The sequence below is a fragment of the Antechinus flavipes genome, chromosome 3 (genome assembly GCF_016432865.1).
Source record: "Antechinus flavipes isolate AdamAnt ecotype Samford, QLD, Australia chromosome 3, AdamAnt_v2, whole genome shotgun sequence".
In the NCBI taxonomy this organism is placed as follows: domain Eukaryota; kingdom Metazoa; phylum Chordata; class Mammalia; order Dasyuromorphia; family Dasyuridae; genus Antechinus; species Antechinus flavipes.
Window position 1 is genome coordinate 435,190,961 of NC_067400.1, and position 26,198 is coordinate 435,217,158.

General features: G+C 34.2%; 2 protein-coding genes across 4 annotated transcripts in view; one reads left to right on the forward strand and one right to left on the reverse strand.

Annotated features, from left to right (window-relative positions):
* The window catches only part of WDSUB1 (WD repeat, sterile alpha motif and U-box domain containing 1), a 66,076-nt gene extending 53,848 nt beyond the window's left edge, over positions 1 to 12,228 (forward strand). For all 3 annotated transcript variants that reach the window (XM_051986330.1, XM_051986329.1, XM_051986331.1), the window contains exon 12: positions 11,887 to 12,228. In XM_051986330.1, coding sequence (XP_051842290.1) covers positions 11,887 to 12,044 — 158 coding nt within the window. In that variant the 3' untranslated portion in view covers positions 12,045 to 12,228. The remainder of the gene's footprint in view (positions 1 to 11,886) is intronic.
* Positions 12,229 to 15,031: 2,803 nt separating this feature from the next.
* The window catches only part of TANC1 (tetratricopeptide repeat, ankyrin repeat and coiled-coil containing 1), a 253,610-nt gene continuing 242,443 nt past the window's right edge, over positions 15,032 to 26,198 (reverse strand). The window contains exons 22-26 of the mRNA XM_051986328.1: positions 25,522 to 25,654; positions 21,938 to 22,029; positions 19,511 to 19,657; positions 18,904 to 19,004; positions 15,032 to 18,259 (exon numbers count right to left, since the gene is read on the reverse strand). Coding sequence (XP_051842288.1) covers positions 16,843 to 18,259; positions 18,904 to 19,004; positions 19,511 to 19,657; positions 21,938 to 22,029; positions 25,522 to 25,654 — 1,890 coding nt within the window. The 3' untranslated portion in view covers positions 15,032 to 16,842. The remainder of the gene's footprint in view (positions 18,260 to 18,903; positions 19,005 to 19,510; positions 19,658 to 21,937; positions 22,030 to 25,521; positions 25,655 to 26,198) is intronic.

Genomic DNA, 26,198 nt, shown 5'->3' on the forward strand with positions numbered 1-26,198 from the left:
TTGTGGGTAATCATTAAATGGAATTGATATGTTTACTGAGTTGCAGCAACCAACATTGCCAACTGGGTGACAAATTTTCTGGGCAATTAATGATTTTCCAGTGCTAGCTGGTCCATTTAGTAGGATTGTGTTCCTTTTGTCTATGGAGTCAACACATTATAGCATGTATTATTTTATATGGATTGAAGCCATTTAATTTCCAGATCTTAAATAGTTTGGTTTGTTCTGGATCAATTGCACCCTGAATTGATTTTTCAATAACTAACTCATTTGCAATTTTGGAAATCTTTAACAAAACCATTTCTGTGATTATTCTTACTAATGTATCTTCACTTAGTTGAACTATTATGTGAACATATATGTCTGGATTAGCAACCATTGCTCAACACAAAATCTGTTTTGGCATAATTGACTCATGTAGTCCTTCATGCTAATATTGTTGCTGCGTGCCAATTTCATTTCTTTTTTGTCTGAAGTTCTTCTTGTCTCACTTGAATTTCTTGACTTTTTAAATGTGTTTTTATTTTTAATGAATTCCTCCTGGATTTTGTTTTTGCTATAGAGAAATATTGTTGATTTTTTTTTTCTGAGGATTTGTTTTATATCTTATTTTACTTAAGCTACTTGTTTCCATTAGTTTTGTTTTTCCTCTGATCCTCAGAAATTTTTTTAGTGAGTCATGTCATATGCAAATGGGGATTATTTTGTCTCCTCTGCACATATTTATAAATCTTTTAAATAATGGTTGTTAGCATTTCTAGGCCTATGTCAAATAATAAGTAGAGAAAGAACATCCTTGCTTTCCTCCTGATTTTCTGGGAAAGTTTCAAGTGTTTTGCAACTACAAATAATAATTTTGATTTTACATAGATGTTTTTACCATATTAAAATAGTCTTATATTTATGCTTTCAATTTTTTGGGGGGGGGGATTTTTTATTTTTATTTTATAGCTTTTTATTTACAAGTTATATGCATGGGGAATTTTTCAGCACTGACCCTTGCAAAATCGTCTGTTCCAACTTTTCCCCCTCCTTTCCCCCACTTTCTCCCCCAGATGGCAGGTAAATCAATACATGTTAAATATGTTAAAGTATATGTTAAATACAATATATGTATACATATCCATACAGTTATTTTGCTGCACAAGAAGAATTGGACTTTGAAATAAGGTAAAATTAACCTGAGAAGGAAATCAAAAATGAAAGTGGATAAAAACAGAGGGATTGGAAATGCTATGTAGTGGTTCACACTCATTTCCCAGAGTTCTTTTGCTGGGTATAGCTGTGCTATTCATTACTGAACAAATAGAACTGATTTGGTTCATCTCATTGTTGAAGAGAGCCACGTCCATAAGAATTGATCATCATATAGTATTGTTGTTGAAGTATATAATGATCTCCTGGTACTGTTCATTTCACTCCACATCAGTTCATGTAAGTCTTTCCAAGCCTCTCTATATTCATCCTGCTGGTCATTTATTTTAGAACAGTAACATTCCATAACATTCATATAACACAATTTATTCAGCCATTCTCCAATTGATGGGCATCCATTCATTTTCTAGACACTACAGAAAGGATTGCCACAAACATTTTTGCACATACAAGTCCCTTTCCCTTCTTTAGTATCTCTTTGGGATATAAGCCCAGTAGTAACATTGGTGGATCAAAGGGTATGCACAGTTTGATAACTTTTTGAGCATAGTTCCAAATTGCTCTCCAGAATGGTTGGATGTATTCACAATTCCACCAACAATGTATCAGTGTCCCAGTTTTCCCACATCCCCTCCAACATTCCGCATTATCTTTCCCTGTCATTCTGGCCAATCTGAGAGGTGTGTAGTGGTATCTCAGAGTTGTCTTAATTTGCATTTCTCTGATTAATAATGACTTGGAGCATCTTTTCATATGGCTAGAACTAGTTTCAATGTCTTCATCTGAAAATTGTCTGTTCATATCCTTTGACCATTTATCAATTAGAGATTGGCTTGATTTCTTATAAATTAGAGTAAATTCTCTATATATTTTGGAAACGAGGCCTTTATCAGAACCTTTGGATGTAAAAATGTTTTCCCAGTTTATTGTTTCTCTTCTAATCTTGCATGCGTTAGTTTTGTTTGTACAAAAGCTTTTTAATTTGATGTAATCAAAATTTTCTATTTTGTGATCAATAATGATCTCTAGTTTTTCTTTGGTCACAAATTCCTTCCTCCTCCACAGGTCTGAGAGGTAAACTATCCTGTGTTCTTTTAATTTATTTATAATTTCATTCTTTATGCCTAAAACATGAAGCCATTTTGACCTTATCTTGCTGTATGGCGTTAAGTGTGGGTCAATGCCTAGTTTCTGCCATACTAATTTCCAATTTTCCCAGCAGTTTTTGTCTAACAGTGAATTCTTATCTCAAAAGCTGGGGTTTTGGGGTTTGTCAAACACTAGATTATGAAAGTTATTACTATTTTGTCCTGTGAACCTAACCTATTCCACTGATCAATTAGTCTTTTTCTTAGCCAATACCAAATAGTTTTGGTGACCGCTGCTTTATAATATAGTTTTAGATCTGGTACAGCTAGGCCACCTTCATTTGATTTTTCTTTCATTAGTTCCCTTGACCTTTTGTTCTTCAGATGAATTTTGTTGTTATTTTTTCTAGGTCATTAAAATAATTTTTCAGGAGCCTGGTATAGCACTAAATAAATAGATTAGTTTAGGTAGTATTGTCATTTTTATTATATTCACTCAATCTATCTAAGAGCACTTAATATTTTTCCAATTGGTTAGATCTGACTTTATTTGTGTGGAAAGTGTTTTATAGTTTTGCTCATATAGTTCCTGACTTTCCCTTGACAGATTCCTAAATATTTTATATGATTGGCAGTTACTTTAAATGGAATTTCTCTCTGTATCTCTAACTGTTGGGTTTTGTTAGTGACATATAAGAATGCTGATAACTTATGTGGGCTTATTTTGCATCCTGCAACTTTGCTAAAGTTGTGGATTATTCTAATAGCTTTTTAGTAGAATCTCTGGGGTTTTCCAAGTTTACTATCATATCATTTGCAAAAAGTGATAATTTGGTTTCCTCATTACTTATTCATATTCCTTTAATCTCTTCCTTAACTCTTATTGCCAAAGCTAGCATTTCTAATACAATATTGAATAGTAACGGTGATAGTGGGTAACCTTGTTTCACTACTGCTCTTATTGGGAATGGTTTCAACTTATCCCCATTACATATGATGCTTACTGATGGTTTTAAATAATTTTGCTTTCAATTTTTAATATATTACTGTTGCTTTTAAAGTTTTTGGGGGTGGTTTTTTTTCGCATCTTTTTTTCGCAATATGTAATTATTGATATAACTACATAGTTTGAGGTGGTTTTGTTTTAATAGGATTATATTTTCCCCAAATGTTATGTCTTCTTTTTATCCCTGATATAAAAGCACCTTGGTTGTAAATTTTTATAAATATTTTTGCTAGGCTATGGGACTCTACCAAGAGGGAGTATCGAGGCCATCTTGACCTTTGGTGCACAATAAGTTTTCTGCCATGTTGTAGAAATGCCCTTGTTGAGCAAGGAGCAATGATGTGTGATCATGGAAATGGTTGAGCCCTGAGGGTCACTGCTAGTGGCTCATGAACAGAGATGCCTTAACAAGGCCTCTCACTTGTGAGTGAATTACTAAATTGCTGGATTGGCTCTCCTCCTATTGGCAGATACCATGCATATGCAAAACCCAGGAGCTTCTTCTCAGAATGGTGGTTGGAGATTGCCTATTGTTCATGTGCAGATCACACACTGATCACATGCTGATCACGCTTGCAAAAATGTATATCAACAAGGCTGTACAGCATATGAAACTGGAGCTCTTTTCACACTCTATGAGTCTTCCACCTCATTTATCCTGTCTCTGAGATCAAAGGGTTCATATGCTTTGAGCTCTTAAGATGGCTACAACATACATACATACATATATATATATATGTATGTATGTATATGTATGTGTATATATATGTATGTATATGTGTGTGTATATATATATATGCTTATATGGTCATATAAATATATATGACACAAACATTCTATATGTAAATGCATACATATACATTAAATAGATATTTTTTGCTATAATCATCTTGCTGAGATTTTATTTAAAGTTTTCATTGAATAATGAGGTGGACTCTACTTGTCTTTCTTTGCTTTATTTATTTGAGGCATATTAATCATATTCATCTCAAGAAAAGAGTTTGGTACATTTAAGAAAATAATTTTGAGAATTTATATACCATTAATTGCTTTTTGCATTTTTGATATAATTTAACTATAAATCCATCCAGATCAGAAGATCTTTTTCTTTATGATTTGTGGGTTTTCATTTTTTAAGACTAGGAAAAGATCTTTTATGTGCTTTTAATTTTTGCAAATAATCCTTTTAAATCATGTTTTGCAAATGTATAATTGTGAATAGTAGGCTCTGATAATTTAATGATTAGATTTCATCTTAATCATTTTTTATTTTGGCAATTTGGTTTTTCTCCTTTTTGTTCAGTTTAGCTAAAGGGCTATTAATTTTTTTCAAAGAACTAATCTAGTTTTATCTTTTCTATTGCTTTTTCCTTTTATTCTCTTATCTTTTTGTCACTCTGTCTAGATCTTGGGAACCATATTGACTTCCAGGGTCATTTTTTTCCTAATGAGTTTAGCGCAGCTCAGTTTTCTTCTCCCTCTTAACTCCTCCTTCTTAAATTAGGCAACTTCAGTATAAAGATTGATGTTCCCTCAAATACCCTATCTTCCAAATACCTTAATTTGTTCAGCTTCTGTGACCCATTCATCCACTCTATCTCAGCTAATTTCAACTTGCATTATATCTCTCATACACTTAGACACCTCTCTCCACTCCTATATGTCAGACTCTCATTATCTCTCACATAGTCTATTCTTTTTAGTCTCTATTCCTCAAGTCCTTCCCTATCCTACTACATCTTTCGTGTAGCTTCTTAAGTAGTTTTCTTAAAAGGGTAGCCTAAGTATGTCTACTTATTAAACTCAGAGTACATTATTATTATCTCTGTGATCAAATATTAATTACTCTTTGGCATTTAAAATTCTTCACAACTTGACTCCTGATCTTTCCAATCTTCTTGCTTCTCTCATTGAACTTAAATGTCTAGCTATAGTTCTATTCCTTATGTACAACATTCCATCTCCCATTTACAGGATTTTACACTGGTATTCCCTTTCTTGTGATGCTTGTTTTTTTTTCTTGCCTCCTTTTTTAAATAAACCCCAACTTCCTTCAAGATAGCTTAAATGCCATTTTTTGCTGGAGCTCTTTTCAGTCCTTCTACCTAGTTCCTTTCTCTCAGTGATTACTTTTCATCTATTTTTTATCTTAATATATCTATTTCTACACATAGTCTTTCCCTCACTGAAATGTAAGCTCCTTTGAACAGGAGCTCTTTTAGATTTTTCCATTTGTAGCCTCAGCATGTAATAAATGCTTTTTGATAAAATTGATTTTCTCCATGATTTTCTGATTTAATCTAATATTCAAGTTCACTCCCTTACCTACATGTCTCCTCTCTGCCTAGTTTTACAGCTAGACCAGAGGATCTAAAGTGAATCTAATGTCTTCGCTTCACAAATGAAGAAAAAGACATCCCAAGAGGGAAGGCACCTGTCCAGTGTCTGGCCGTCTGTCTGTCTCTCTCTCTCTCTCACACACACACACACATACACAGAAAACAAAACAGACTATGAACTTGGATCTTCTGATTTTGAACCATATAACATGTAATTTTTTTCCTCTCCTTCTCCCAGAAACCAGGAATCCTAGGTCTCTTCCTAGTGACTTGAGCTAGGATGGGGTAAATAGGGTGGTGTGCTAGCTGACTGGAATTGTGGAAATGGAGGGAGAATGAAAGCTTCTCTAGAGGCTCCCATTTTGAATTCCTCATCATCCCCAATAAGGGGGTTCCAGTTTTTCCACATCCCTTCCAACATTTATTATTTAACTTTTTTGCCAATATTAACCAATCTGATTATTTGTATGAAGTGGTACCTCAGAGTTGTTTTAATTGCATTTCCATAGTTGTGATTTAGAGCATTTTTTCATGTGACTATAGACAAGTTTGATTTTTTTTTTAATCTGAAAATTGCCTTCATATTCATTGACCATTAATCAATTGGGGAATGACTTGTAGTTTCATAAACTTGACTCCATTCTGTAATTTGAGAAATGACGCCTTTAATAAATAATTGCCTTGAAAAACATTTTCTCCATTTTCTGCTTTCCTTCAAATCTTGGTTGCATTAGTTTTGTTTGACTAAGAAGTTTTTAATTTAATATAATCAAAAGCATTGATTTTACATCTTATAATGTTATCTGTCTCATTTAGTTGGAAATTTTCTCTATAGATTTGATAGGAAACTCCTAATTTATTTACAGCATCCTACTTTGTTTAAATTATATACTCATTTTGATCTTATCTTGGTAAAATGTTGATTTGTACCTAGTTTCTACTATATTGTTTTCCAGTTTTACCAGGAGTTTTGTCCCCAAACCTTGGCTTTTTGTTTTTTATCAAATACTAAATTATTATGATCATTTACAACTGTATATTGTGTGCCTGATCCACTTCTGTGTTTTTTAGCCAGGACTAAATTGTTTTGATAACTACTGCTTTATAATAATTTCAGCTCTGGTAACAGGCTACCTTTCTTCACATTTCTCTCCCTTCCCCCTCCTCCTTCCCCCCCCCCAATCCCTTGATATTCTCTTCATTGTTATTCCAGATGAATTTTGTTGTTATTTTCTCTAGCTTCATAAAATTTTTTTTGTTGTTTGATTGGTATAGCATTAAATAAGTAAATTGATTTATGGGAAATTTATTTTTATTATATTGGCTCAACCTCCCCTGAACAATTGGTTTTTTTCCAGATGTTTAGATATGATTTTATTTGTGTTAAAAGCATTTTGTAATAGTGTTCCCAAAGTCCTAGGTTTATCTTTGCAAGTTGACTCTCAGGTATTTTATGTTGTCAGCAATCATTTTAACTGCAATTTATCTCTGGATTTTTTTGATAATACATAGAAATGCTGATGATTCATGCGGATTTGTTTTGCTAATGTTATTTCAGCTAGTTTTTTTAGTTGATTCTCTTAAGTATACCACCATTATCAGTTGCAGAGTGATAGTTTTGTTTCCTCATTGCCTATTCTGATTTCTTCAATTTATTTTTCTTCCCTTATTGCTAAAGCTAATACAATATTGAATAACAGTAGTACTAATGGACCAATAGTGGATGATAATAGTGATAAAGACCCTTGGTCTTCTTGGGAAAGTTTTTGTCATCCAATTTATATAATATTTGCTCATGTTTTAGATAGATATTGCTTATAATTTTAAGGAAAACTTAATTTGTTCTTATGTTCTCTAGAGTAAAATAGGTATGGGTACTGTATTTTGTCACAAGCTTTTCTTGTATGTATTGAGCTAATCATATGATTTGGAATAGTTTTGTGATAAATATGGTCAATTATGCTGATATTGTAAGATTCTAGTTTGTAATACATTCTATTTTTGTTTTATGGGTGCGTTTATCACATTCAGTTGCCATATTTTTTCCTCCATCTTGTTCATTCTCACATTCTCTCCTTCTGCCCTTTCTTTTTGTCCTTATTCACCAACATTTTGCTTCTAACCAATGCTTCCGTAGTCTGCTTTCTAATCAGCCTCTCTTTTCTACTTCCCTATAGAATAAGATAGATTTCAAAACCCAGCTCAGTGTCTGTTATTCCATTTGAGTCAATTCTGATGTAGGGTTCGAATGATGCCCCCCAATCCTCAACTTTCTCTCCATTGTAATAAGTCTTTTGTGGCTCTTTATGTAAAATAATTTATTCTCCCTTTCCTTTTGTCTAAATGCAATCCTGTTTCTTACTCCTTAATTTTTATTATTATTCCATTAAAGTCAGCATAATCAGTACCCTATGTTTGAAAAGTGAAAAGTTCACTGCCCTAATAATGATAAAGTTCTGAAGAGTTCTAAGTATCATCATCTTGTGTAGGAATATAGGCAGTGAAACCTTTTTTTGATATCTCATATTTTCTCTTTTCTCTTTATCTTTTTATGCTTTTCTTGAGTCTTCTATTTTGGAATCAGATTTCAAGATTTGTTCTTTTCATCAGTAATCTGCGAAAGTCCTCTACATCTAAATTTCCATCTTTCCCCCTGAAGGTTTATACTTAGTTTCACTAAATAGGTGATTCTTGGTTGCAATTCTAATTCCTTTGCCAGAGTATTATTACTATTAATGAATGTAAAAACTTTTAAATTCTTTGACTGTGGCTCCAAGATATTTGAATAGTTTATTTCTGGCTGCTTGCAGCATTTTTTCCTTGACCTAGGAGTTCTGGAATTTGGCTAGAATATTCTTGGGAGTTCTCATTTGATAATCTCTTTACAGAGGTGTAATGTTTCAATTTCTGTTTACCTTTTGGCTCTGTAATATAGCAGTTTTTCTTGATAATTTCTTGAAATAAGATATCTAGGGTTTTTTTTTTTTTTGTGATCATGACTTTCAAATAGATTGATAAATCTTAAGTTACCTCTTCTCAATGTTTTCCAGATCATATTTTTCCAATGAAAATTTTCACAACATATTCTATTTTTTTCTTTTGATATCATTTTATTGTTACTTGATGTCTTGTGGAATCATTAGCTGGATTTCATTTGCCCAATGCCATTTGACGAATTCTGTTTTGCCATTTTTTGTGCTTCCAAGCTATTGACTATCTTATTATTCTCTTTTATCATTTTAATTTGTTTCCCCAGTTTTTCTTCTCTCTCTCTTATTTGAGTTTAATGTTATTTTTTGAGCTCTTCTAGGAGTTCTTTTGGGGTCTGAGACATGTAGCCATTTTGAAATCATTGTCCTCTTCCGAGTTTGTGTTTTGATCTTTCTGTCACCAGAGTAACTTTCTTTGGTCAGGTTTTTTTTTTCTTTTGCTCATTTTTTTTTTTTTTGGTGTGACTTTTAAAAATTGGATTATCTTCTTGGGGTAGAAATATTATCTCAAGCTTCTTGTGCCTGTAGAGTAGGAATATAGGATCTGGTTGCCAGTCTGCTGTGTTGAGAGGGCAGGGCCTCTTGATTGTACTCCTGTGCCATCGTTGCAGAGCCTCCTAGCTAACCTGCACCTGGGCTTGGGGCCTTGCCACAGGCTTGCAGGGACCCGACCTGCTACTAGTTTTTCATATACCACATGCAGTGGATTGTTGTCCATTGTCTGCAGATGGAAAATTGTTTCACCCTGTCCTTTTGTTGGTTTTGTGACTTCAGAATTCATTTTGAGTAATTATTTTGTAGTTGTTTAGAGGTAAATTTGGGAGAGTTCAAGACTATTTTTGCCTTAATTTGCCATCTTTATTCCACCCCCATTATTTATATTTGAAGGTTTTTTTTTTCCCCAAAAAATTATTTTTAACTGAAACTGTGAGATTTAGCCATTGTTCAAGCATGGTTTTTGGTTTGCTTAAACTATGCTATATTGTTTCTATTCAAAAATTCTGAACAGTTTTTTCATATTTCTTGCAGAATCATATTCAAATTATTTGATTTTTTGTGTTCTTCCAGAAGACCTATGATTGTTAAGTTACTTTTATTAAATTTTCAAGTTCATTCACATTGACATGTAAAATTAGTGAAGTTTTTTAGAAAATTGGATTCTCCTGCTAATTTGCGTTGTGCTTTCATATTTTTGTGTAAGATTCCTTTGCCTTCTGTGCCTTTTTTTATTATCTTTTTTTCTGGACGTATTAGTTACAGCAGATTCTCTTTATTTTAAGGTTCGCTTCCCCGCCTTTCCTTTCTGTGCTCTGCCACTGTTTTCCTGTCCCGTCATTCTGCCCTGAGATACTCAAATACATATCTTATTAATATGTAGATTGAAGGGTGATGAATGTTTAAACTATATCAATTGTGAAAGACCATTTTTTAAGTCAAAAAACAGTTTGGGATCGCTACTAGAAGAGGAAGTATCCACATCATTAAATTTACAGATCTATTGTGTGGAAAATTAAATTGTATATCCTTTGTATTAGTTATTTTATTAATAATATTTCTATCTCATTGTCAAATTTCCAAAAAAAGATTGTGTCCTCAGAATATATTCATTCTAAGAATGTATATCTAGTCCCAAAACTTGAAAGATGTGTACTACTTATTAAGATTATGTAAGAATAAATGAACCTTTACTTCGTTATTCACATCCATGTAGGCTTCTAGTTTGTACGCACTAATACTGTTTGATTAAAACACAGGATTATTATTATTTTTTTTTAAAGAAAATGTGCTTCCCCCAGAATTGTGAAATGGCTAGGAACACCCATAACATAACATTTTACATGATCTAAATAGAAGCACATGAAATCATACTCTGGGAAAGAAGATGGTATTAAATTTATATTGTGAAGTTCAGATGGGGACAAGAAAGATGGGGATAAGAGGAAGGACAGCATGAAGCAGTAAAGGAATCCTCAGATAAGCTGTATAGTCTAGGAGAAGAATTTGTTTTAAAAAGAAAAGTTCAAATTATCTTTAGAACAGGGATTCTAAATCTGGGATCTATCAATAGATTTCAGATATTCTTTGAATTCGGCGAAGGAAAAAATGAATTTTGATTTTCACTAACTTTTGAAATTTAGAAACAAATTACAATGGTACTAAAAATACCTACTACTAGTAGAAATGTTCCCCCCCCCCCCCCCCAGTGTCACAGGCACTTTGAAATATCATTTACTTAGCACTACTTTGAAATTATTATAGCCATTAGACTCAACACTAAATACGATTCACATCTTAAAAAAAATTCTGATAGCCATAATTCAATATAAATGGTTTCCTTCATAATCCCCTGTAATTTGTACATTTAAAAACATTCAGACTAATAGACATCTATGACACACGCACAAAAGAACCTTTGTTTTCAAGGAAAGTAGACATTACTAGGCTATGGCAATTAAGTATCTTGCCCAAGGTCAGACAGGTAATACGTATCCAAGGACTTAAAACTCAGGTTTTCCCTGATCTAAAGCGGTCTCTTTTTCCTTTATGTTATGTCTGTTTCTTTGAATTAGACATTTATATAATTAGTTCCCTCCCATTACTGCCCCCTTAAATCTCTTTGATACTTTTTTTTCCTGTTTTGGCATAAACAAAACCAATATAAGCACCAAGGACAGAGCTTCTGGGCTTTTCTATTAGTACCCTACCTACCATGACCACCACTACCCTTCAAAGAACCCATCACTGTATTTAATGTTAATTTAATGACTGTACTTATTTTAAATTCTTAATGAACTTTTTCAAAGAATCACTTCCCATTTAAAGGAATTGTTTTTACTTTTCATAGTAAATGAATATGGTTGACTAATCTGACCAGAGTCCTGAGCAAGCCCCAAGAACAAAATGTGTTCGCATAGGATAGCACCCCAAAGTCCCAAATCATTTTATTTCCTGAGGTTTCCAAACTATTTAGTCATCCTTGCCTGGCTACCTTTCCCATTACCCCATCCAAGAGTACCTTCTATGATAGTAACTCGATTCCTTCTTTCTTTTCCATCTCAAAATTTATTATTCCACAGGACCCTGATTTTAGCTTTCTAACCCTGATGGGGAACTAATTTGAACTAATGTGTTACAATGGCTCTCTAGTTTTCATAGTTGGTTGATGCCTCAGTCCCTTTCAAGTATCTATTAAATCAAAATATTTAGACAACTTATCTCAATCCTAAACTTTACAATTTAAATCATTTTAGGGACCATGTTTGTTTTTGTTTTGGTCAACCAACATATTTTCTAATTATTTCTTATAGATGGATATTCCTATGAAAAGGAAGCAATAGAAAATTGGATCAGCAAAAAGAAGCGTACAAGTCCTATGACTAATCTGGTTCTTCCTTCACTGGTACTGACACCAAATAGGACTCTGAAAATGGCCATTGATCGCTGGCTGGAGACTCATCAGAAATGAAACTATTTAGGTGTATTTAATTACATTCTTTTTCCAATGAGGTAAATTTTAGTAGCTTTAAAGGATGAGATATATGAATTCAAAAAGTTATAGCCAAACAGAGAGAAGTTAAGTTTTGTTTAACTAAAGTTACTATATTTTGTCTTTAAAACATATTGTGAATTAAATTCTGTATCCAACTTTATTTATGTTGACATTTTTATACAAGTACAAAGCAATCCAACAAACTTATACAACAGTGAGATTTCCTTTGACATTAGATAACAAAGTCTTTTAATGTTAAATATTTCAAACTAGATTGTAGCCAACTTGGATCCAAGGTAGGTAGTTGGATCAAATGTTCTAATGAATATGACTCTAAAGAAATCCTCACTGTAATACCAGTGGCTCATGTTGAGCAGAATTGAATATATCTTAACTTCAACTGCCCTTTCAAATGAAAAATATATTAATACTCTAAATTAAATGTCAGACCATTTGTGAATGATTGTTTGTGTGGATACCCAATTTCACAGAATCTCAGGTTTGAAAAGACTTGTCTGCCCAAGAATTCATAAATTCAGGAAGTAATTATATTAAATCTATGGTTTGTCACTGAAAATTAAGGGAATAGTTGAGAAAGAGAATTATCACCTTTCTACAAAAAACAAGTCAGAATGAAAAAGCTACTCAAGCTCACTTTGGAGGAAGTACAAAGTCACAGTATGTTCTTGCTAAAATTTATAAAGATAATATAGTATTTAAAACTGTTATTTTATTTTTATTTTCTCCACAAATAGCTGACTTCAAAGTTGTGGGCAAAGAACTTTTTCTATATGACAGCTTGATAATTTGGTCTCTTCACTTTAAAGATTTGCCTGAGAGAGAAATTTTAGGCTTAGAGAAGCTAGATTTGGGTGTAAAATTTTTCTGATTTCAAAGGAGTTTTATGATTTCTTGGCTAATTTGAATGGTTTTCACACTTCCCATGAAATTTAGCTTTTAGTGACCACTATTGACTCCAGTGGCAATATGCTGTATAAATAAATGGATTATATAATATAAGGAGCACAGGAGTAAAGAGATGTGATTCTAGTTCTAGTTTAACATTTACCAGCTAAAATATTATAAGGAAATCACCACCTTTCTGGGCCAGTTTTCCTTATCTATAAAATGAGAATAGCTGCATGTAAATAAACATTTAACTTACAGGGCAATGATAAGGATAGTTCTTTGTCAGTATAACCAAAAGAAAAAGACTTGACTTCATTCTTCTAAATCTATCCATTCTCTATTTAAAATAATGCTTTGTTTCAAAAAGAAGGGAAAAATTAAAACCTACCATTGTTCTTAGATCAGAAAGTCTTTTTCTTTACATCTAAATTATGAGCTAATTTAAAAAAACTAAAAAACTTGTAAACAAAAGATATCTATCTACAGAAAGAGAAATCTAGGAAAAAGCAACATCTTTCCACGGAAGTCTTTTGATTAAATTGTAAAAAGCAGATCACCTACAAAATATGTTTATAAAAATATCATAACTCTCATTTTGTGAATTTGGTAGAAAAAATTCCTCTTCAGAGATAAAATTTCATTTACAACAGGTTAAGTTCACATATGATAATTGTGTACTGCTACTTTTGCATTCCAGAGTTCATCTAATTCTCAGTTTTTAATTGACTATTACTAGATATAGATCTCACACTATTTTCAAAAGAAATTATGAGGCATTGTTAAGTGCCTGAAGAATCAGCCATTAACGAAAAAACCATTTCTAGGGCCTGTGGTGTTTGTTTTTAAGAAACTAGATTTGCTGTAAGCAAGAGAATGTGACTATTAAAAATCTGGAATAAGAATAAATAAATGTTATTCTAAGTGACTTGGAAACTAAAAATAATAATTATGGAACCCTTTTCTTTAAATCAGCAGACAGAATCACGAGTGCTTTTAATCAAAGAATGAATAAAAACCACAGGTGTGTCAGACTCCAATTTATTCAATTTGAGGCAACACAGGTGGCTTCATAAAAAGGAAGTAAGTCTTATCTTGCTTCAGGAAAACGTATGATATGAGGAAGCAGGGAGTTCACGGAATAGCATAATGTTGAGTTCCTTAAGGGACCCAGATTGGCCAGTCATCATTTCCTATATCTATACTTTCTTCCTTCTTCCCCACCCCCAGCTTTTCAGGTCCTTATTATATTACCTACCAACATTAGAACATCAGCTAGGTAGGAACTGTTTTTTCTCCCTATAATTTGTAGACCCAGCTTTTACTCTTAGCATAGTTCTTGGCCCACATTAAGTGCCTAATAAATGGTTCTTCCCTTGCCTAATGCAACTTTCCATTATCTACACAACAATATTAAGCTCCTTTTATTCCAGTCTTCATTCATTCACTCTTTATCCAAAAACAGTTACATTTCTTTAACCAAACTACAGAATATGTTGGATTAAAAAAAAAAAAAATCACCTCAAGTCAATGTAAATTTGACCTTTGTCATCTAATATGTAAATAAGAGGTGATTTGGAGATACTTTAGTATTACAACTGATTAGCTGAATTAGATCAAATTCAGTCTGCATGTATCAGAATTTTATCTTGGTTTAGTACAGTTTGCCATTTTCCCTTTGAAAATAAAGGGAAATTAAAATTCATGTTGGTATGAAGAGAAACACTTAAGATGAAACATGTTGTAATATAAATGTGCTAAAGGCAAACCTGTGACAGTAACACTCAGTTTTCTGTATGTTTTGGCAAAAATGATTGAGAGTTGGAATATTACCCATCCTGTTGCCAGTCAAAACAGACACTAAGATTTTTTGGCACAACTAGAAAGTGAAAATAAAGATTTGATCTATAAAAAATGTGTGTTTCAGAGGAACAAAGACCTAATGTCAATGTTCAGCTTCTAGAATGTCTATAAGGCTTTGGGATAGTAATAGATCATTCAAAATTAAATCAGTTCATATATTGTATCATAAACAGTACACTCTACACATCCAGGACTTTGTTCAACTCAGAGCAAACTATATTAATGGTCTTTATTCCATATGGAAAAGTACAGTAGCTGTGCAAAAACAAACTACATAACAAAAGAATAAGACATACAAATGTCAAACAATAAATAAGCCAAAGTAATCATATGCAGACTCATGAAAAGCTTGTAAAAATGGATAAAGCTGTTTTTACAAAGTACACACTGTACATACAGAACAAATGCTGAAGAATGATAATGGAATATTCCAACTTGTACAAAACAGACCCTCACAGGAACTTCATTACAACTATTCATTTTGAAAACACTTCTGTAAATATAGAATTTTCTTCTCCCCAACTTTGGAAAATAAATTTCACACCCCATCTTATAAAACAAATGCACATCCAATGCTTTCAAACTGTTATAGTAAAACTTTCAAATAACATCATATTTCATATAAAAACACCTTTTTTCCTGTACCTTATCACCACAAATGAATGATACATAATTTTGGACTTTAGCACCTTAAAGGTGTTTGTATAAACTATATAAAGTGCGGTTACTGGTATACTGTTAACATGCCATAATATTATATTATTCAGTGCAATAATCAGCATGATCAAAGCTTAAAAAAAAAAAAAAAGCATGCATTTAAATCTATGGCTGTATTTTTTTGGGGGGGATTAATTATTTGAAAATAAAATTATATTTACATGTTTTAAGTAAAATCTAACTACCTTTTACATATACATACATATATATATATATATATATATATTGAGAAGATGTGACTGTAAAGAATGAATTTAACAGTTGAGCAGAATTTGAATATCTAAATGTCTTTTTATTTTTCAAAGCAGTCACCTGGAATTTCACCCCAGGAATGCTGCCATGCTCACATTTCTGGAACTCTCCTTCTAGAACCACCATCACACTTAGTTTGCACACTGAGAGAATGATTTGCATTATTTTATCCTTAATACTTCTATGCAAAATATCAGGATTAGCTTTGATTTTGATCATCTTGAAAAGATAAAAATTAGCCTTCAGGGAGGACAGAACTACGGGCTCAGAAAAGAGTACTTCCAAAAAAGCTTCTGACCAATGAGCAGACTGCTGAAGTAAATGCATAGCATCTCAAGGACAACAATTATTTGGATGTTTGTTTAAAAAAAAAAAAAAAGCAATCACATTATTTTATAATCTCACTCACACTCAGTTTGAAGTGACTTAGAGTTACTCCCAAAATCATTTCTTTTATATTAAACTGGGGATTTACTGAACCATCAATGTAGCATAATACTCCTTTCTAATTCAAAAAGCATGTATCTACAATTCTGGGTCATATATATTTACTGCTTTTTTACCTATAGATCTAGAAGTTTCTCATACATGGAATGAGAAAAATGTAAATATTCCTTTGATAAATACTGAGATTTTCATTGTATCAAAGACCCAGAAAAGAGATTGTTATAAACAGTCTTTTAAGAGACGCAAAGGATACGTATCTCCTTGGATGTTCCCTATTTTATAACTACAGTCAGTCACAGCTAACTATATTTTTTGTGTCAATTTTTTCCAGCTCTGCTTGACATTCCAGTTAACATTCTTGTTCATGGTGACTTTTAGCTTCATATTAAAGTGGTTTATCCTTTTTTTTTTTTTTTTAAATACAACTCAGATGGTCAATACTGAATTACATCAGCCCCACAGAACACATCAAAAACCATAACTAAAAAGCTCTCCTTATTTTTAGGATGAAATGGCCACAATTAGTAATTAACCCCAGGAATCAGTACATTGTGTTTTTTTCTCTTTTACACAGCATTTCTCTTAATGCTTAAACATTTGATTCTATGAACGATCGCTTTGGTTTTGCTGAAGTGATATGACTCCGATGAGCTTCCTTACTTATAGGGGGCTGTTGTTTAGAGATACTGTCTGGATACAAATGAGAGACATTCTTGGCTCTCCGGCTATCTTGACAATGGGCTGATATTTGGCACTTGTTCTCCTCAAGTTCTTTCAACTGGGCCCCATTGTGGACAATTCCACCCAGGGGGGGAGCGGAACATATTTTAGTTTGGTTATTGTATCCTCCTGCTTGTTTGACCGAGGGCTGCTCACAGTGTGAAGGCTGCAGACCAGCTGCAGAAGGGTTTGTCAGTAAGCCCTCAGTTACCTGACAGTGCCAGGTACGGGTAGATGGATTTACCTGCTGTTGGAATCGTGCAGTCTTATCCATAATGCCCATGAACGGAGTATTGCGGGGTCTGTGCTCAGCTGTACCACTCTGAACTGGGTTATTAGCCATCTTCTCCTTATTTCTTGCATCTGCCCCTTGGGCCTTCAAACCATCTGAAAAACTGCTACTTGAGGCTATACTGCTGGCTGAACTGGACATTTTCATGCTGCCAGATGGAGAACCGTTAGAGGTTGGAGTAGCCAAAGAGCCTACGTGCCTCACATCGCTACAATTCACCGACGGGCCCTGGCTCGGAGGGGCTACGTCCATAGCTAAAGAAGCATGAGCCAGAAGCCTCTCCGTAGCTTTTACCTTGCTTGGTAAAGGATACACAGAGCCACTCTCACCGCGGAGCCGGTCTCCATAAAGGCCAGAGTGGGCCCCCGCAGGGAAAGAGCCTGCCCCCTCTAAATGCTGGCTTCTGTTGGTGAGGGTCGCAGGGGACCTTCCTGGCATGGGGCTTGGGGGAGGATTCACACAGGCAGCCTGAGGTTTTGCACCACTAGTAAGTGCTCCAGTTCTCAGGTTAGACTGAAGAGAGCTCAAGTGCTGGTTGGTTTTCACAATCTGCGCCCGCTTAGTAGGCTGCATTATCAGACCCGACTGAACCACAGGCTCCCGTGGGAGCTTACTGCTTCCTGGCCGATTCTGGGGTGAGGCCGGTCTTGCTTTGGGCTGCAGCCCTTCCTGAAGAGTTCTGTTGTAGGGAGCAGGTGCTGAGGAAGAGGGCTGAGGCCGAGCAGGCAGTGAAACCAAGTCCCCAGGCTGCGCTGTCTCCTCCTCCTCAGCCTCCTCCATGGGGAAGTCATCCTCCAGGCCAGGAGCTGGGGCATCTTCCTCATGGTCCGAGTCGTTGGCTGGGGCTAAGGGGGGGCACTGTTGCTTCTGCTGCTGGCTTCTTTGCAGCTGTTTGCATTCCTCTTCTACTCGACTCAGAAGCCTCTTGATTTCTTGGTTGGTGGGACAGAGTTTCACAGCTTCCTGCAAATCAGCCAGAGCAGCTACAAATTGCCTTTGTAATATAAAGAGAGATTAAAATTGTGAGATATACTTTCTATCAAATAAAATTTTTACTTGGGTGGAAGAAGAGGGAAAGGAGTACATAACTTCTGTGTAGATGAATTTCATAGCTGTAGTGGGGTCTTAGAAATATCACGCCACTCACTCCAAATGGGCAAAGACAGAATAGAATAACAACCCCATGCAAGTGGGCAAATATCCTAACCATCAAAAAGAATGAATAACTTGGTGCTTCTGACTTATAACATGTCCACACTTTATTAAAAAAAAAAATTCTTAGTCCTTTTATTACTGGCTTTTATGATGAATCAGCAGGGAGAAAAGGCCTCTACTCTCCTTTTACATGTAGTTATCTCTTAAATGGCAGAAAGAGCTAATTAATTAATAGAAGTCAAGGTAACTAGAAAGAATTTCAAATTGAGCCCAAAATCTCAACTGGTCAAAAACAAGAATATCATCACTACAAAAAAATGCCAGGAGACAAGATTCAGCTTGACTGAGAAAGTATTTAAAAATGATGAAAAGCATATTGATATTTATGAAACAGAATTCCATTAAATTATCAGGAAGTGAATACATATCGTCAAAGATAAAGCACCCTCTTTTCCCTCCCTTTACCCTATATATATAAAGTACCTGCTATTCCTCTTTGCTCTTGCTCTGGCATAATATGCTTCATAGGATTTGGGTTTCAATTCTAGAGCCTTGGAAGCAAATTCTTCTGCCATGCCAAAGTCCTGATATAAAAATATGAAAGACATTAGTTATACAGAATACAAACCTACTTCAATCCCTTTGCTGACTTCAAAGGCAACTGTTGGCAAGAGAATGGAAATATATCCATTATTGACAATATCTCTGCCTTGATAAATATAAACCAGCAGAAGGAAAGACCTTCAAAACTTAAAGGGTAAGTTAAGATCATGTAAAGGCAAATAAAAAGTAGAAAATTTTAGACTCTAGAAAATTAATACTCAGGGGAAAGCTATGGCATAAGAGTACAGACAATTAGTCCCAGCTCTTGCAGTTAACTAGGGGATCTCAAGCAAGTCAGTCTCCCTCGGGCTCAAAATTCTCACCTACAAAAGGAAAAGAATCTTTAAAGGTGACACTGATTACAACACAGCCAACTGAGGAAAGCAAATTCCTCATATGCTACTATCACAGAAATTAAACTTTCTGAAAAAGATAGCACATGTATAATTTTCCATGGCTTTAGAATAGTTGACAAGACACAACTTACATTTGTTTTCCTTCGGCACCGGGACAAGTTCAGATAGAGAGAAACTCGGAGTTCATTGAATGCTTTCATGTCTTCGCCAAACCCTTCACGAGGAAATTTCCTTAAGGCACATTGGTATCTCTGGGCTGCTTCCTTCATCTTCCCTTTCTATCAGTAGGAAAGAAAGATTTCAGGGCAATGATTCAATGAAGAGAATTGTAAGTATCTTACAGGAATATAAATATGGTTTTGCTTTTAACATATTACCCAGAGCCTAAAGGTACTCAAGTTATTTGACCCCATGTAAATACCTGGGTTTCTAAGAGACTGGGAAGAAAATTTTTTAAAAAACATTTAAATCTCAGTAACAAATTTATCAACAGAAATGATCCAAAATTTAAAAATGGAAGCCAATCACAATAGCTTACTTTCACATACTCCTTTTGAAGGGCCTCACCCATGACATGTATTTATAAATACATGAGTAATAAAATTTAAAAATTACATTAATCTAAATTTTAATACTTTCCCTTTATATTTCTTTGAGAAACAGTTTCATAAATGTCTCATTTTGAGAAATTATACTCTGTAGAAAGAGATTAAAAAGTGTTATCATTCCTAAAACAAGTAAGGTCTTGGGGATAAGAAAAACCTAGATTATATTTGCCACAGAATAATATTTTTTTTCTTTAAAGAAACTAGAAGCAATAGCTAAAAAAAAATCAGAATAGCATCAGTGCTAAAGAAACCTATTTGCTCAATCATTTCCATTGCACAGCAGGTATGCAGCCTGTTGAAATTGGCTTGATATTTGTGACATAATTGCCTACCCAAATCCATATTAAAACTACTTCAAAGCCACAGCAACACATACTCTGAACTCAATTTCAAACTGATTCCTTAAGTCAGAAACCCTGCTGGTTATTCTGTGTCAGTTTTAGGGATCTTTTTTTTTTTTTTTTAAACAGACATCTGAAGAGAAAAGTAACAACCACACAGAAAAAATGGAGTTATTTTACAAATTTTACTTTTAATTCCATCTAGTCAGAACTAGTATAAATACTTATAATCAGCATAATATCACACAGTAGAGTCCTACTGTGTCCAAATTAGAATTCTTTATTTTTTTAAAAAATCAATTCAATTGGGTATATAAATCACATGGTTTGGGGGGATTTTTCTTTTAATTTCAGTTTCCTGAGCAGCTAGAAACCAAAAAATGCTAGAGATCAACTGATAATCTCAAGTAAATAAATTCCTCATAAAGATCATAAAATTTTAACATTTACGATAAGGCTAGAATAATATTTATGCTTGAAATATATGCTAGAGGGTCTTCTCTGATCAAAACCTGAGCAGATAACATTATCTTGACTTGCTTTATAACTTCATCCTTTAAAACATGTAACAAATTTTAGGAACTTCTATTCTGTTTGTAACAAATTTGAGTAAGTTTTATTCTGTTCCTGGCCCCTCAATAACTATTAAATGCCTACTTTGTGCCAGGGCCTGTGCTAAGATCTAGGGAGAAAAAAGGATAAAACAAAAACAAAAAACCAGACACTCCCTGCTCTCAAGGAGCTCACGATGTAATGGGGAAGACAATAAGTAAATGGAGAATGATGTGGGAGCTGAAAAGAATGGGATTGAATGACTAATTGAGAGTAGAAATCCAAAATAAGCCAAGATCAAGTCATTAGACTAAAATGAACTCTATCCTAAGGTTCCAGAAGTTACTACAAGTAACTCAAAGATCAATGACAACAAAAAAGAATAAGAAAGATGCCAAAGGACCAGAGAGAGGCAAATATTTTGCAATTTTTAAAAAAGGAACAGAGTGCAAATTCTAAGCAAGTGACTGCAGCTGCCTGGGCTTCTGTTTATTCATCTGTAAAATGAAAAGATTAGACCATATGGCCAGGAAGATTCCTTCTATCTAATCCTATGATCCTATTAGGTAAATGCCAGCCTTTTATCTGACATTAATATCAAGGTTTTATCACATTCTTCAACTGCTAGTAAATGAAGCAGAGTCACTAAATGTTCTTACATTTTTGGTAATTATATTTACTAAAGATATAAACATACTGGCCATTATTAAATAAGGTCAGAGATAAACATGTTGATTAAACAGAATCTGTATTTACTTTTGTTATCATTTAATTGAAAACAAATCACTGATATTTTGTGTTTTTGAAGTTGAAACTAGGGAGAATCCTCTCATTAAAGTGAGAAAATGTATTTAAAGCTGATTATCAAAGTAAATGAATGAATGAATGAATAAATAATCAAAGTTTCCAAAATATTAGACATGATGAAGTACAAGGTCAGCATCTCATGAGATTTCTTTTAATACCAAGTTGTATGTCCCCTTCCCAAATAAAATACTTGTAGCCAAAGTTCAGAGCTAAAAGTGCCAAGAGAAAAAAAAAGGATACCACCATTTACCTTATACAATACATTTCCTTCCTCCATTAACTTCTGTAAGAGTATAATCAGAATATCAGGTTTGGAAGTGGCCATTGCCCAAGCTGCATTCCCTACAAAACAAATATATACAGTAGTAAAAAGGAGGAAAAAGGAAAGAAATTCTAATATTCTAACTGCAATACATAATTGAAAACTAATGCTGGTTTTTTTAGTTGTACTTGCAAACAATATATATCTCAATGAAGACCAATGATTAGTTTTCTAACATTCAGTCAGCAAATAAATGAAAGACTACGAGGAGTATACCCATAAAATTCACCTATTTTAGGTGAAGGTATTTGCTATATAAGAAATACTGATATCAAGAATTTACTTTTGCCTAGAGTAGATGGGTCCCAAAGAAAGATTTCTTCCTAAAATCCATTATCAACACTGGTTGTACATATTATTGTACCACTCGCCATCTAGGGGAGAAGGTTAGAGGAAGGGAAGGAAAAAATTTGGAACACAAGGTTTTGCAAGGGTGAATTTGAAAATTATCCATGCATATATTCTGAAAATAAGCTTTAATAAAAAATTGGTTGTAAATTTATGTGGAGCCACATTTGCATTTCTGAGATGCTCATAAGATGAGTCTTAAGCAAAAGTCTTTGTTACTTTCTAATATCAAGTGTTTCACTGAAGGCAGTATGTAGCTTCCTAACCTGGAAAGTATATGTGGAGAGAGATTAGCTCACTGTTAGGTCCCTATTAACTCTAAATGCTAGAGATTGGATGATCTCTAAGGTCCCTTCTCTTCCTAACATTTTATAATTTTCTTTTGTAGAATGACGTCTTGGCAGTCGTCATCAAAACCATTTGGTATTGGCTAAAAAATAGAGTAGTCAAATCAGTGGAATAGGTTAGTATTACAGGACAAAGCAGTCAAGAACTATAGTAATCTAGTGTTTGACAAACCCAAAGACCCCAGTTTTGGGGATAAGAACTCACTATTTGACAAAAACTGCTGGGAAGATTGGAAACTAATATGGAAGAAATTAGGCACTTATCCACACCTAACACCCTACACTAAGATAAGGTCAAAATGGATTCATGATTTTGACATAAATATTATTAGAACGTAGACTTGTTTACCTCTTAGATCTGTAGGAAGAAGAACTGGAACTCATAATTGAATACCAAATAGATAATTTTGATTATATTAAGTTAAAAAGTTTTTGTTCAAACAAAACCAGTGCAGAATGATGTCTTGGATTAAAAGTATTGTGATATGTGTATGTGGGTCCAAACCAATAGGCATTTAAGGGCTGTATTTGAAAAGAGGAAAATTTAGAGGCTGTAGCTCCTATCATGATAAATTTTTAGCTTGATCATGGGTGTAAATAGTGTGTAGATCCCAATCTGGCAGGTAAGTGTTACAATGAATAGAGTGTTAAGCTGGAGTCAAGACCCAAGCTCAAACTCAACCTCAGACACAGTAGTAACTGTGTGACCCTGGGCAAGTCATTTAACCCTGTTTGCTTCAGTTTCCTCATCTATAAAATGAGCCAAAAAAAGGAAATGGTAAACCACTCCAATATCTTTGCCAAGAAAACCCCAAATGAGGTCATGAAGAATCAGAGAACAACAATAAAAAGCCCACAATTTATATAATAAAGCAGATTTTTGGTTTTACATCATCTGGGATGAATATCATCAATATTTAAAAACAAAATGGACCAAAACATTCCAAAGTTCATTTTATCTCATTAATGAGTGATTTCAAAAGATTCCATTACTGCTACTTTAAAAACAAATTTCTTTGCAAATTAAGACAATGCTGATTTATCACTACACACCTCTCAGATTGGCCAAGAAGACAGGAAGAGAATGACAAATGTTGGAGGGGATGTGGGAAGATTGGGATGCTAATATACTGACCCAACCATTCTGGAGAGCAATTTGGAACTATGCCCAAAGGGCTATAAAACTATGTATACCCTGTGTCCAGCAGTGTCTTTACTGCATCTGTATCACAGAGATAATAAAAAAGGGAAAAGGACCCACACATGTGAAAATGTTTGTAGCAGCCCTTTTTGTAGTGGAATGGATCTGGAAATTGAGTGAATGCCCATCAGTTTGGGGAATGGCAGAATAAGCTATGGTATATAAAGGTAATGAAATATTATTGATCTATAAGAAATGATGAGCAGGCTGATTTCAGAATAGCCTGGAAAGAGTTACATGAACTGATGCTGAGTGAAATGAGCAGAACCATATTGTATATACTAACAAGATTATATGGTGATCAATTATGATGGACTTGGCTTTTTTCAACAATGAGGTGATTCAAGGTAATTCAAAGAGACTTGTGATAGAAAGTGCCATCTGCATCCAGAATTATGGAGAGTGAATGTGGATCCAAACATGATTTTTTAATTTTTTTGTTGTTGTTAGTTTGCTACAGTTGTTTTTTTCCCTTCTCATGTTTTTTCTCTTTTGATCTGATTTTTTTTTAACTCATCATGATGAATATGGAAGTATGTTTAGAAGAACTGCACATATTTACCCTATATAAGATTGCTTGCTGTCTTGGAAAGGGAGGCAGGGAGGAGAGGGTGAAAAATTTGGAACTTACAAGGTTTTGCAAAAGTGAACATCAAAAATTATTTTGCATATATATGGAAAAATGAAACACCATTAAAAAAAATTTCAGGGGCAGCTAGTTGGTGCAGTGATAACAGTATCAGCCCTGAAGGCAAGAGGATCTGAGTTCAAATGTAACCTCAGCCACTTAACATTTTCTAGCTGTGTGACCATGGGCAAGTCCCTTAACTCCAATTGCTTCAGAAAAAAAATATCTTAAATTGTAGGAACATCATGTTGAAAAGCTATAATAAAAATTTATATCACATAGCACTTTAAAGTGTTTCCACAGAGAAACAAAAGGATATTTGAGATGATTACTGACATTAATTTTTGAACATTCAAGTCAAAGAATTTTAGAATTGGAAGGAGCTTGAGACATTTCTTTAGATTGGGCCTCATTTTGCCAATGGAGAAACCCACATTTCTTTGTTTAGGTTCAAAAAGGTCAAGTCACAAGATCCTCAATCAGATCCTTCTTCCAAATCCATTTTGCACATTTGTGCTACACCAACTGCTACTCCTAACATGGAAAACAACTGTGTGCACATATTCCAGATCTGTTGCTTTGGAATATATTATTTTCCCAAAGGCAATATGATCCAGTGGCAGAGGACTTGAGGTTTAGAACCTGGCTGCTATTCTTCCTGTAGGTATCATTCAAGGTTCCTTCTAGCTATGAATCCAGTAACTCTTGCCAATGTATTCTTAGATTCCATTCTGCTCTTTCCCCACCATATGACATTCTGCCAAAGTCTTGATTCTTTCATAGAACCTTTCAGAGTAATCACCATTGGCTGTCAGGTGGCTAATGCATCGCCAATGTACCCCCAAGGTCACTATAAACAAATGGAGACTGATATAAGAGGAAGTTTCAAATCTATGACTTTTAAAAAATCTGGCAGTAGCTCCCTTCCACTAACCCATTATGAAACTTGAACCACACTCAACCCAAGAAAAAGGGAAGTTTTACCCACCTAATTTGGCTCCTTTCCTCAGTAACGTGACCACGACAGATGTGTTCCGACAGCCAATTGCCCTGTCCAAAGGACGCATGCCGCTGTGATCTACATGCTCAATGACTGCTCCTTTTTCCACAAGATAGAGCACCTGGCAGGGACAAAGTCAAGACCTTTTAGTTACCATTACATAATTGAGAAGCATGGGGTATAGTAATGGCTCTACTAAACTTGGAATCAGGAAGATTTTCATTCAAATTCTACAGCAGACACTTTGTCACTTGCCTGCAACTCAGATGAGATATTTAACTGCTCAGTGCCTCAGTTTCCTCATCTATAAAATAGCCTATGCCCATATTTAACAAGAATCTGAATTTAATGACGTGAACATATTTTAGAAGCTTGTGCCGATTAGGGAAGTGATAATGAAAATGAGCTCCAAGTGACCAGATTCTGTGGCTGGAAACCATCCTGTTATGTTAGGCCGATTTGGGGGCACATATATCCCATTCCCAGGCCAGAAAAACCACAAGCACGTTCTTAGCAGCCAGCATCATTGTCATCAGAAAGTAAAGCAATAAGCATTTTAGAAAGATTTAAATCAACAAGGTGAAGACGTAAAGCTAGGATATGTAATTCAGGAGCATCATGTACAAATATAATTAATTTCAGGGCAGAGGAAGTAAATCAAAACT